The 13,202-nt window shown below is 37.6% G+C and overlaps 1 protein-coding gene across 1 annotated transcript in view; it reads right to left on the bottom strand.

The window, feature by feature from the left end:
- The window catches only part of egg (SET domain bifurcated histone lysine methyltransferase eggless), a 536,019-nt gene that overhangs the window by 119,257 nt on the left and 403,560 nt on the right, over nucleotides 1–13,202 (bottom strand). The window contains exon 21 of the mRNA XM_090386075.1: nucleotides 8,332–8,492. Within this exon, the coding sequence (XP_090242201.1) occupies nucleotides 8,332–8,492 (161 nt within the window). The remainder of the gene's footprint in view (nucleotides 1–8,331; nucleotides 8,493–13,202) is intronic.

The raw sequence follows: 13,202 nt of genomic DNA, 5'->3' as shown, positions 1-13,202 counted from the left end.
CTTCGTGGACTAATTTTATTAGTGGAGTTCCCCAGTGTTCAGTCTTGGGTTCATTGTTGTTTTCTGTATTTATTAATGATATTGATGGAATATCAGCATAAATTAGACCTAGAACAATTAGCCAGTTGAGTTGAGAAGTGGCAATTGGGGTTATGATTGATAAATGCAAGGTGCTGCACATGGACATCAGTAATTCCAGAATAACATACCAACTGCGTGGTACTCAGTGTAGTAGAGAATAAAAAAAGAGATGGGTAATTGTGCAGTCATATATGAAGTTCTCTTAGTAGAGCAGGCAGGCTACCCGGGCAACAAAGAGGATTTTTGTCAATGATATATATAGGAATTTTGCTAGCAGGGATAAAAAGATGATTAACCTGATGTATAATGCAAAAGACAGGCCACATCTCAGGTACTGCATACAGGTCTGGAAGCCTCACTTTAGAAAGTGATATAGATCTGTTGGAACAGGTGTGTGTGTGTGTGTGTGTGTGTGTGTGTGTGTGTGTGTGTGTGTGTGTGTGTGTGTGTGTGTGTGTGTGTGTGTGTGTGTGTGAAGAACAATCAGACTAGAGAGAGGACAAAAAAAAAAAGTGCACTTACCAAGAAAGGCTTTATTTCTGCAAATTGCAGTGTTGGGAGACTAAACACCCACAAGGAGATCTGGCAGGTGCTTAAGGCTTTGAATGGATTGAGTAAACCCAATGCTAATGGCATCCTTCCGCGTGCTCACACAATTACATACACAAGGGGGTACAAATTCAAGTTAATTATTTTGCATAAAGCATGAGACTATGCACAAGATTTACTAGTGAATGGGTTAGTGCCATTGAACTAAGTTTTGTTTGTAGTGAACTGCTGAAGTAGTTGATTGGCATCGTTTAATTGTATCTCATATTGTGAATACCTTCACAACAAGTTGCCATGGTATTGAACTACCTTGAATTATGCAAAATAATCAGCTTAGTTTATACTATTGCACAACATCAGGCATCTGACGTATTGCGAATTAAATTTCATAAATAGACTGTCATGATTGCAACACTAGCATACCTTACCTGCCCACCGAAGAGGGGCCAACAAGCTTTGAAACAGTGCTGTCTGGGTGGTGGAATCCTTGGAGAATAAGTAACATTAGCCTTTTCCATTGATGAAGCATTACTTATTCGAAGTAGTGCAATACCACAGAAACTCCAGAGGACTGTGCATGAGATTATACATATGCAACCAGTACATTTTCAGCTCCCAGAAATCATAAGCTTTTGATGAATTTTTGCCGTTCTACTGACTTAAATGTCATATTATATAGTACTCTATAAGTAGCATTATTATCCGAGCCATGATTGTTATTTTTACTTTTAATTTGGCTAGAGATTTTGTTGGTTACTACTTAATATAACCCTTCTGGTTAGTTATTTGTTGGTGTTTGGTTTTTAGGAGCATTAGCAACTAAGGCCATATTGCTCCAGTATATGCGGTGGTCATTCCTTAACCTTTCCGCATCCTCCATATTTGGTGGTGACGGGCTCGAACCCCGGTCTAATCAAGAAGCGTGTGCTACGTACTGCTGCTCCTTCCCACCTGGCTACGGAGGCGCCAACCCTTCTGGCTTGCACGCCATACAAGGGGTGAGTGTAACATGCAATCAACTGAAAAAATAATAATAATATACATAGAACTGTTTTTCGTCCAAATCTTGCCTCCATTTTATAGTATAGCATGAGTGGTAGAGGAATTCAAATTTTTAATTGTGATATATAGGCAGCTCTAAAGTTTGAATCAATTAGGTTGGCATTAGTTGGGAAATTTTATCTATTATAATTAACTTATAACTTCAAATCACTTGATGGGCATATATCTATGTGTTTCGCTAGGGATACAATTAATTTAACATTGTGGTCGTTACAGTATATATCGTCATGTATATTCCAAACTTATTAGTGCAAGGTATAAACTAGATAACGTAATACATATTACTGCATTTAGGATTCTATTAGATTAGTGTAGTATTGACAATTAATTAATTAAATTTTATTGATCTGATTAATTTTCATTATAAATGAATTGTATTCAAATGGAAACAATGTCCCAGACTAGAGCAGCAAAGCAATGGGCACAAAGTAGCAGGAGGGCTGTGACCCAGGGGAGAACGAAAGGGGACAATTCCCCAATGCATCACAGCCTAATAAAATGTGCAACTTGCGAAATGTTTCTGGACCTTTCTGGAACGGAACATGATCTAGCCAAGAAAGATGTCTTTGTGTGTGCTAAGTGTAGAGTATCAAGAAATTAGGCTTTAAATGGATCGAGGAAAGACAATTGTAGAACTGTCTTTCCTCAATCTTTCCACCTGCATTCTGATGGACGTCTACGAGAGTTTGAATAATCGAGTAGATGCCTGCGAACACCTTCAAGAGACCCATCTAGCTCTCCGCTGCCCAACTCAGCACCAGAGCTTACTCATCTGCATCAGCAGCACAGCAGCAATCTTAAAGACAGAATGCACTGGTCCCACGGGGGCTAGTTATTCTGGGCAACTCTATTGTCAAGGAGACAAAATATATTATACAAAAAGGATAGCTGGAATAGGATCAGGTTATGTCTGCCAGGGGCAAAAGTTGACGTTGTAGAGAAAATATCATCTTATAAGGGCAAGGGTAACACTGCTGTACACAATGGCACTAATGATATTAAGAGTAGGAGACCTGCCGATTTACTTAACAAGTACAGATCAATGTTGAAAAAATTTGTGAGTGAAAGTGTCTGCAGTTCTGCCCAGACAAAATATGAGAGAGTATATGATGAGAACCTTGTCAATCAATTCAACCCTGGAGAGAGTGTACAAGGCTCACAGGGTAGAATTTTTTTCAGCTTGGTTTGTGCTTGTTAACAGGAGAGATTTCTTCTACACGGATGGGATACGCTTAAATATAAAGTGTTGTAGAATTTTGGTGATGATATCGAGGCAGTGTTAGGTGGGTCGAACAACTGCTAACTTAGAGGGATTCAGAGACAAAAAGATTAACAGTAGTCAAAGGCAGAGGTGAAAGTGATTCTTCCACTGCTTCTATTAGAATGAACAGTGGCCTGGAGAGTGGGGTGCTGAGAGATTCAGAGACTGCTGGGAGACATCTTGGAACAAGTAATACATCGACTGTGTTAGGGTAACTAAGAATAAGAACAGGTGCATGTATACTTGCAAGTACAGCAATGCTAGAAGTATAGTAAATAAATTTGATGAATTTGAAGTGCCAGTCAAGACATCAAAGGCAGATATTGTTGGGATATCAGAGACATAGTGTTACACAGATATAAGCAGTGCAGAATTACAATTTGGGGAGTACAATGTGTACAGAAAGGACAAACAGGGTAGGAAGGGAGGAGGGGTTATGCTGTTAGTTAAGAAACAAAAAATCTAAGGAACTGCATCCAGCTGACACAGGTGGACAGTGCAATGTTGAGTCTGTTTGGTGTGACATAAACACTGGGGAAAGTGAAATGAGTAGGTGTATGTTATAGGCCTAATGATTCTGATGAGTGCACTGAACAGTTGTGCAGAGAAACAGAATGGGCCAGTAAATCAGAATGTCTTGCAATGGGGATTTTAACTTTCCAAATATTGACTAGAACTTGTGAGTTCTAGTTCACTCGCAAGCTAGCAAGACTTCTGTGGATTTATTGGAAGACTGTTTTCTACATTAACATGTTCGAGAGGCAACCAGAGGGAGTAATGTTCTTGATTTGGTTATAAGCAGTGATTATTCGTGCATTAAGAATTAGGAGATAAAGGAACCACTAGGTGGCAGTGATCATAGTGCACTCTTGTAGGATTTACTTAACGATGTAACTACCATCAGGAGTAAAGGAAAGGGAATTTGCTTCGTAAAGGTGACTCCAGTATTCTCAAACAGTTTTTCAATTCTATACAGTGGGACCAACTGATGATGTTGCAAGCAGCAAATTTTAAATGGGAAGCATTCAAGGAATTAATCTTGGAAGCTACTAGGCTTTATTATTATTATTATTAGCCATATTGTGCAAGGAAGCCTGAGGCTTATGCTGCACCAGTCAAAAAAAAATTTCTGAGTTACCCTGTGTGTGTGTGTGTGAGAGAGAGAGAGAGAGAGAGAGAGAGAGAGAGAGAGAGAGAGAGAGAGAGAGAGAGAGAGAGAGAGAGAGAGAGAGAGAGAGAGAGAGAGAGAGAGAAGTAGAAGGAAATCACCAAGAAAGAGAAGAATGATGATATCCAGCTGAGGACCCTGGGTGTGCCAAGCCCATACTCACCAGATGTGAGCCCCTGGGGGTATATAATGCATTATTGTCTAGGACGTCTATACAGACTACAACATTCATGGTTACTAGGCTTTTCATACCAAATAAGAAATACTGTTCAAGGTTTAGACCTAAATGGAAGTCAGATGAACTAAGGAGACTCATAGCATAGAATAAAAATGCATGGGATGCATATAAATTATCAGGCAACACAGAAGATTATGGTAGATATTGCTAATCCGTAATCAAGTCACAAAGGAGGTTAGGCAGACAAAGGCAGATTATGAGAAATCTTTTGAAAAGGATGCAAAGAAAAACAGCAAAGACTTCTTTACTTATAAAAACTCTAGAAGCAAAAGGATAAATCAGGTTCATCCAATTGATATCAATGGTTTGGCTGTTGATGATCCTGTTCAGATACCTCACAAACTGCATTAACATTAACACATGAGGAATGCTGTAGGGAAGTGAAGGAAAGAAGCTTATTAAACTCTAGCAGGAAGCTAAATGATTTTGCAATAACTGAGATTAAAGTGGAGTAGAAATTGTTGAAGTTAAACATAATAAAGGCACCTGGGATGGATGGGATCTATACAGATATCTTAAAGGAGTCAGCAAACGAAGTAAGCAAACCCTTAGCCATAATTATGAGAGCATTCTTGAACTTTATGGAGGTTTCCACAGACTGGAGATATGAAAATGTATCCCGAATTCACAAAGGGGGATCATAGGGTGACACGAGTAATTACAGACCTGTTAGGTTAACTTCTGTCCTGGGGAAAATAATGGAGTAATTGGTTAAAGAAGCACTGCAGGATCATCAAGACAAGACTAAAGTCATAGTTAAGCTTGGGCTTGTTAAAGGGAGGTCTTATCTGAACAATTTGATTGGATACTATGATGTGGTCACAAAGGAACTGAATATCAAAAATAATTTTGATATCATATACTTGGATTTCAGGAAAGCTTTTGATACTGTTGCACATGGAAGACTGCTGTACAAATTGGAGAGGTAAGGCATTAAGGGTAAGTTGCTACAATGGATAAAGGGATGGTTGAGTGGGAGACAAGAGAGAGTGGTAATAAATGGACAATGCTCTTCGCGGACAAATTTTATTAGTGGAGTTCCCCAGGGTGCGGTGCTGGGCCCATTGTTGTTTTGTGTATTTACAATGATATTGATGAAGGTATATCAGGTTTAATGTCCAAGTTTGCAGATGATACAAAGGTTGGCAGAGTTGTTAACGATAGTAAAGACAGTATACTACTCCAACTGGATCTAGATAAGTTGGGCAAATGGGCTGAGAAGTGGCAACTGAAGTTTAACGTTGACAAAGGCAAAGTACTGCATATGGGTAGCAATAACCCAATAGAAATGTACCAACTGTGTGGTACTACACTCAGGGAAGTGGAAAGCAAAAAAGACATGGGGGTAATTGCGCAGTCAAATATGAAGTTTGCTGAGCAGTGCAGATAGGCTGCCAGGGCAGATCATGCAGTCTTGTCAATGATATATAGAAATTTTGGTAGCACGGACAGGGAGGTGATTATCCCGTTGTACAAGGCAATGGTCAGGCCACACCTAGAGTACTGTGTACAGGTCTGGAGGCCTCATTTTAGGAAGGATGTAGAGTTGCTAAAACGAGCACAAAGATCAACAAGAATGATGAGGGGAACAAAGGGGTGCTCTTACCAAGAAAGGGCAAAGTTCTGCAAATTGCAGCACCTGGAGAGTAGCACTTGCAGGATGATCTGATTGAGGTATATAAAGGCTTGAACAAGCTGAATGCTGATGGGATTCTTCTTCTCGCTCAAATTAAGAACCTGAAGGGGCATAGATTCAAATTGAGGAAAGACATTTGTAGAATGGATGTGCAGAAGTTTGCCTTTAGCCAGCAGGTGGTTGATTGGTGGAACAGACTTCCATGTTTTGTTGTGGAAGTTGATAGCCTAAATAAATTTAAGGCTGAGCTCCAGTACAGGCATTTGGAATGGATGGGTGGGTGAAACGTGAGGAGGTTTTTTGTGTGTGTTTTTTTTTTTTTTTTTTTTGCCTATGCTGCATAAGCCTGCTTTCTCGCATCATATGCCTCTACTAATGCTAATGGACGGAAAACTCTAGCCAAAAAACTATATGGATTAATAATATTAATATGGGAAAAGGAAGAAATACCAGCAGAATGGAAGGACTCACTAATGTTACCAATTTATAAAAAAGGAGATATAATGGAGTGCCATAACTACAGAGGAATATCTCTACTCTCTTCATTCTACAAAATTCTTTCAAACATTCTACTCCATTTGCTGAAGATGAGTGAATACCAAGCAGGATTCCAAAGAAATAGATCTACTATACAAAATCTTTATATAAAGACAAATATTGGAAAAGAAATGGGAATAAAACCAACCAGTACATAACCTTTTTATTGATTTTAAAAAAGCCTACGATAGTATCCATAGAGAAAGCTTATGGAATATACTAAAAGAGTTTGGTATTCCACAAAAATTGATAAATCTGATGAAGCTGTGCATGGATGGTAGTAGGGGTATTGTTCTTTCAAATGGAACCAAATCAGATGCATTCAATATCAACAGGTGTACGACAGGGTGATGTCCTCTCACCAATTCTTTTTAATCTTGCTTTAGAGAAATGTATCAGGGAAAGAAACAAAGAGGATACAGATAGAACAATGATCCTAGGATTTGAAGATGACATAGATCTAGTTAGCGACAATCCAGAACATATACAAAATACATTTAAAAAATTAACAGCTGCTGGAAAAATTGGACTCCGAATTAATCAAAAAAAAAAAAACTGAATATTTAAAAGTCACAAGAAGTGATAAGAACCAAGATAAATTTTATAACTGATAATTTGAACTTTAAAAATGTAACTTGATTCAAATATCTAAGTTCATTGACAAATAGTGAAAATAATTCCAACACAGAAGTTAAGGCAGGAAATAGAGCATATTTTTCAATTCAGCATCTTCTGTCCTCTAGAATATTATCATATAGACTTAAAATAAATCTATATAAAACCTGCATTAGACCCATAGTACTATATGGACAGACACCTGGAACACAACTATCCATGATAATCATACAGTACAACAATTTGAAAACAAAATACTTAGAAAGATATTTGGGCCCATTAAAAACAACCTAACGGAAGAATGGAGAAGGAGATGTAACATAGAACTGTACTGAAATTTTAAATCGCCACTGATCGTCTATGAAATGAAGGCGATGCGACTTAGATGGTTAGGACATATAGAAAGAATGGAATACTCCAGTGCAGCCAAACAGGCAAACCAATATATACCAACAGGTAAAAGATCAATAGGACATCTCCATCAACGATGGAAGGACAACATTCAGCAAGATCTTGAGGAGCTTGGAATAACAGACTGGACAGAGCGAGTGAAGGACAGAAAGGAATGGAGGAAAATTGTACTTGCAGCCAAGAACCTTGGAGGTTCACCGAGCTGATGAAGAAGGAGGTGGAAGCAACAAGACCATATTATAAATAAGGAAATTCTTTCCTATTTCAGAAATAATTTCAAAATGATTTTTCACAAATAATTTCCAAAATGATTTTTCACAAATAATTTCTGAATGCTTTAATGTTTAATAAATTTATTTAAATAAGGTTTGTTTGTTTGTTTTTTTAAATAAAAAAATATATATTTTTTTATTTATTATTATTATTATTTTTTTTTTTTATAAACTATGCTGACATTGGTGATTTTGGTCTCCAACACTCCCTGGGAGACTAAAATGCTGATGAAACTGATATTCAGGTGACATTAGCATATATAATTTCATGAATAGTGATCTTAATGAGCTGACCACAGAATACATTTCTATTCCTGTAATTGTGACATAATATATAAAAAAAACTGAGTAATTTTAATTAGCTAAAGCTGTTATTCATTTAATAGAATATAATATCAAAAGGAAATTTATCAACGTTTTTGAACAAAATTTAAATGTTTACAACAAAAAGAAAATTTTAATTTTCTTTTTCTCGAAAAAATAGAACTGTTAAAGAATTACCTAGATACAGATGATTCATCATCAGTATCACCTTCTGAATCTTTTTCACCTTTACTTTCCTCCGGCTCTAAAACATCACTTTCATATCCTTCTTTCAATTTCTCAACTACTTCAATATGATCTAATTCAGCAAGGTATTCATCACCAAATTGGTTACCATCCTGTCAAAATAACACATTAAATTAAAATATATATAATATTTTTATGCTGTTTGGGAAATAAAAATTAAAAGGAATACAGTTTACAAACTGTTTCCATTATTTCTAAACATAAAATATGACTCCCAAATGCTTACAGCAAAATATATTTTGTTTAAATTTCATGTCCATTTCGAACTTGCTCCATGCAGTGACTTTTTTTTTGTTAGTTGTTGGCGCATTGGCTTCTGTGGCCATAATGCACCTCCCAAGGTTTTTGCACTATCCCAATCCAAGCCCGAGGCAGGATTCGAACCCACGACCTTTGGGTTGCCAGGCAGGCACTTTACCCACCCAGCTAGCCCGGTCGGTGCAGTGACCATCTATGGGAGACTACTGCACAACATAAGTACAACAATTAGGGACCATAAATTCAAATTAAGGGAGATAAAGTACAGACTGGATTAGAGGAAGTTTTCTTTTAGCCAGCAAGTTGTTAATTAGTTGTAGTGGCAAATAATGCAAGAAAGCAAGCTTATACAGCATCTCACACACACCAAGAATTTGTCTAGTTCTTCCTTGAATTTATTCAGAATCATCCACTTCAACAACAGATGGAAGCCTATTCCAACAATCAACCATATGCTGGCTAAAGGAAACCTTCTGTACATATATCCTGCAACCATCCTTCAACTTAAATTTATGGCCCCCTCATTTGTGTTGCTTCAGCAATAGGAAGAATGTCATTAGCATTTAGCTTAATCAATCCATTCAAGGCCTTAGAGATCTCAATCACATGGTACTTAGTCTCCAGATGCTGTAATCTACAGAACTGAAGACTAAGGTAAGAGCACCCGTTTGTTCCTTCCGCTGATCTTGTTGTCCTTCTCTGCATCCATTCTAGCAGATCTACATGCTTCCGAAAGTCAGCCCTCTAGACCTGTATACAATACTCTAGATGCAGCCTAACCATGGCTTCTACAAAGGGATAATCATCTTATTCTACTAGCAGAGTTTCTGTATAACACCAACAAAATCCATGAGCTGTTCTGGCAGCACATCTGTACTGCTCAGAGAATTTCATATCTGACTGCACAATTACCCCCAGTTTGCTTTCATTTTCTACTACCCTGAGTAGTTCCACAGTTGATAATTTACTCTGAGATTGCTGCTACCCATCTGCAGTACCTTGCATTTGTGAATGTTAAACTTCAATTGCCATTTCTCAGCCTAGTGACGCAATTTTCCCAGATTTTGTTATAGTAGTTTTTCATTTACCTACCAAAATACTAGACAATCCTAACGACGCAGCCAACACATCTGATCTTTTCCTCACAATCAACCCTTCTAAGTACACGATCAAGGTGAGTGATCCTCTAAGCACCTCAGATCACAACCTGATGATGGTCTCTTCTCTAATGGAGCCTTTCTTGTGTGGCCATTCTCAACCTCATGTTGTTTGCCATTACAAGAATGCAAATATTGGGATAACCTGTGAGATTTCACTTCTTTTCCTTAGCTGGATTACTGTTTCAAATCTTCTGATGTCAACATTTGCTCAGATCATGTCAATGAAATTATTCTTGTAGGGATGGAATCCTTTATTCCACACTCCATCTTAAAATCTCATCCTTTATTTATTGTCCAGTCCATTTATTGGCTCTCCAATATATGCACTAAGGCTGTTCATGTTTGTTTGTTGTTTGGTTTTTAGGAGCATTAGCAACTAAGGCCATATTGCTCCATAGGCTGTTCAAGAGAAGAATGTTGCATATCATAATTGGCTTGTTTCCAATTCTCCAGGTTCATTTTCTGCCTACCCCAAAGCTCACAACAATTGTAAAGCAGTTATTAATCAGTATAAAACTAGATTTCAAACAGGGTAAGACTAGAAAACTTTCTTCTTGTCCAATTGGTAGCCAAACCTTCTAGTACTTTGCCAAAGCTACTGGCCACAACTGTTGCCCATTTCTATTCCCACCTCTATCAAAATCAGATGGTTCTATTGCCACTTCAGCCAAAGATAAAGCTGACTTGCTAGCATCCTATTTTAATTCCAACTCTTGTATTGATGATCTTGGTAAACCACTTCCCACCATTTCCAGTACACTCCATTCAATGCCTTCTGTGGCATTCATCAAAAAGATGTCAGAAGGATTTTGATCAATCTTGATATTAAGAAAGCTTCTGATGATATATCTCCACTTGTTCTCAAAACCTGTACTCCTGAACTTACAACAGTTCTGTGTTACCTTTTTTCATTTTCTTATTCCAAAGGTATTCTTCTGCTTAGAAATTCTCATATCTAGCCAGTTCCTAAAAAGTATGGCAAATCACTCTCATCCAATTATTGTCCCATTACTCTTACTTCTATTCTTTCTAAAGTTGAAATTTGCATCCCCACTTCCCGAGAACATAAAATTGGGAACAACAGTAGCTTTGTGCAGGTGAAGCTTTTACGGCTGCGGAAAATAGAGAAGTTTTTTTCTGTTTTATTAACTTAAATTGGCATATTAACTTATTTTCTAGAGTAGCTTTATATTGCTAGTTACGATACTTAGCCTAAATAAATTTAGTTTAAATTTTAACTTAGACAGATTTTGTAGGTTAATTGCAGCTCCGGCGAACAGCAGTTTTTTAGCTATATATTTAGCCACTCAATTGACTAATTGTTATATTAAATTATTTTCTATAAGTAGCATATAGACCTAGACAAGATCCTTGGTTTATTCTGAATTGACACAGCGAGATTCTGGAAGTTAATTAATACTTAAGTGTCTGTAGATTTACCGTTCATAACTTGCCGCCACTGTTATACGATACATTATATCCCGAACTATATAGTGTTAGCTTAGTATAGTATAATATATAATATTATCAAATAATCAGTAAAATTTATTAATCTTGTTAAACTTCATTGTCAATTAAATTGTACTTTTTTACTAAATACATATAACGACATATATTTTACAAACGTAACATAATTAATTAATACACAACTTGACACGGAAGTTATAAATCGGAACTCGGAGATAATACTCGATACTGAAAAAAAACATAGATATATAGTGTTATAACTGCGTTGGGATACAAGTTTAGGGTTATAATTTTGCTGGAATTGAAATTTTATTGAAATTGAATCGAAATCGTGACTCAGACCAGAGCAGCAAAGCAAAAGGCTCAAGCTAATGGCAGTGCTGTGACTCAGGGGAGAGCTGAGGGGGCAGTTGCCCTCTCAATCACAGCCATTTAAAATACACTGCTTGCTTGATGTTTGTGGAGCAATCAGGTATGGGACATGATATTGCCAAGGGGCATGTCTTTGTGTGCACGCGATGTAAGGAGTGTGAGGAAATGAGGCGAAAACTCAGCGTTGTTATGGGCCTATATGAGAGCTCGAAGGACAGGGTGGATGCCCTCAAAGGATCTAAATTGAGGGGCCATCAAGCCTCAGCTACCCACATCAATGCTAAAGCTTGCACTTGATCATCACTCAACAAAGTGACAACTTCCAAGGCAAAATGCACTGGTCCCACAGGAGCTAGTAGTTGTTGGTGACTCTACTGTCAGGGAAACGGGAAACATGGTATGTAAAAAGGATAGGTGGAACAGGACCAGGGTATGTCTGCCACAGACAAAGGTTGATGACGTTGTAGAGCGGATATCATCTTTTAAGGGCACAAAAATTGAGGGGCCCATCAGTAAAATTTATTAATCTTGTTACACTTCATTGTCAATTAAATTGTACTTTTTTACTAAATACATATAACAACATATATTTTACAAACGTAACATAATTAATTAATTATGTTACATTGGCATAATATCATTAGTGATAACGTGTTACGTTGGCACTAATGATATTAAGAGTAGGACACCAGTGGAATTACTTAACAAGAACAGATCACTGTTGAAAAAAAGCAGTGAATTAGAGTTGAATTTGAAAGTGTCTGAAATTCTGCCCAGAGACGATAGGAAGGAGTATATGATGAGAGCGTTGTCGATCAATTCGGCCATGGAAGGATTGTGCAAGGCTCAAGGGACTGCTTCTAAAGGGATGGGATATATTTAAATAAAAAAGGTGAAAGAATATTTGCTGATGCCATCGAGGCAGTGTTAGGTGGGTCGGGGATACAAGGACTAATAGATTAACAGTAGCCACTGGCAGAGGTGAAAGTGATTCTTGCACTGTTCTATTGGAAAGAGCAGCAGCCTGGAAAACAAGATGCAGGGTATTTCAAAGACCGCTGGGAGTCATTGCGGTACAAGTAAACACATGGGTTGTGTTAGGGTAGCTAAGAATAGGAATAGGTGCACGTATACTTGCATATACACCAATTCTAGAAGTTTGGTAAATAAATTTGATGAATTTCAGGTGTTGCTCAAAACATCTAAAGCAGATATTGTGGGCATCTCAGAGACATGGTGTCACACAGATATAAGGAAAGCAGAACTGAAATTTAGGGAGTACAATGTGAACAGAAAGGATAGAGAGGATAGGAAGAAGGAGAGGTTATGCTATTAGTTAAGAAACACATAAAATCCAAGGAAGTGAAGCCAGTTGACATTGCTGGACAGAGCAGTGTCGAGTCAGTTTTGGGTGACGTAAGCATTGGGAGATCAAAACTGAGAGTAGGAGTGTATTATAGGCCTAATGATTCTAATGAATATAATAAGACACTGTACAGGGAAACAGAGTGGGCGAGCAAATCAGAGTCTTATAATGGGGGATTT

The sequence above is a fragment of the Mastigoproctus giganteus genome, chromosome 12 (genome assembly GCF_048544385.1).
Source record: "Mastigoproctus giganteus isolate SK-2022 chromosome 12, ASM4854438v1, whole genome shotgun sequence".
Lineage (NCBI taxonomy): Eukaryota > Metazoa > Arthropoda > Arachnida > Uropygi > Thelyphonidae > Mastigoproctus > Mastigoproctus giganteus.
Note: the sequence above shows the minus strand (reverse complement) of the source record. Positions and strands in the feature narration are given on the sequence as shown.